Below are 837 nucleotides of genomic sequence, written 5' to 3' on the forward strand. Positions count from 1 at the left end.
CCAGAAGGCATGAGATCAATTCAGAATACTTTTTAAAATCCCTTTCACGGTATTGCTGCTGTAATACCATATTTGAGGCATGAAAAGTCGTAAGAGTCTTTTCCAGCAAATCCTCATCATTCATAACTTCCCCACATAATTTCAATTGAGAAGTTATTCGAAACACAACAGAGTTATACTCACTTACGGTCTTAAAATCTTGCAACCGTAAGTGCATCCACTCATATCGAGCCCTTGGCAATACCGTAGCCTTAAGGTGATCATACCTTTCCTTCAGGCCAGTCCACAATTCAAGTGGATCTTTCACTGTTAAATACTCAACCTTCAAACCTTCATCCAAATGATAACGAAGGAAAATCATGGCCTTCGCTTTGTCCTGGCTTGATGCCTTATTACCCCGAGTAATGGTGTTACCAAGGCCTTTAGCGGCTAAGTGAATCTCAGCATCGAGAACCCATGATAGGTAATTCTTTCCAGAAATGTCAAGTGCCACAAACTCAAGCTTTGACAAATTCGACATAGTAAAAACTATCAAAGAAGATAACTAATTAGAAATCATTAGGATAATAGCATAAAGAATCTTAAAAATTGACATAATATCAAATTTGTGATCTACATATACACTAAAGTGATAATTCCATAGAAAAGAATACTATTTTTTCTTCTTCAAATTATTAGTATATCTTTGGTGTTAACTAGACCAAAATATCTTCTCTCAATTAATTCTATTAACATAAAAACTAGCAACTTTCACATGACAATCATGCAAATAACTTAAAATAAAGAAACATAGAATTCTTTATTTTTACATATATCTAGAAATGTGAGAAATTATAA

General features: G+C 33.6%; 1 protein-coding gene across 1 annotated transcript; it reads right to left on the bottom strand.

Annotated features, from left to right (window-relative positions):
• Positions 1-187: 187 nt before the first annotated feature.
• LOC109218578 lies at positions 188-520 on the bottom strand (the record flags this gene model as incomplete). The annotated part of the gene is made up of 1 exon (XM_019382958.1): positions 188-520. A coding segment is annotated over exon 1 (333 nt), but the record flags the coding sequence as incomplete, so codon positions are not given.
• Positions 521-837: the final 317 nt, after the last annotated feature.

This window comes from Nicotiana attenuata, unplaced genomic scaffold, assembly GCF_001879085.1.
Source record: "Nicotiana attenuata strain UT unplaced genomic scaffold, NIATTr2, whole genome shotgun sequence".
NCBI lineage: Eukaryota > Viridiplantae > Streptophyta > Magnoliopsida > Solanales > Solanaceae > Nicotiana > Nicotiana attenuata.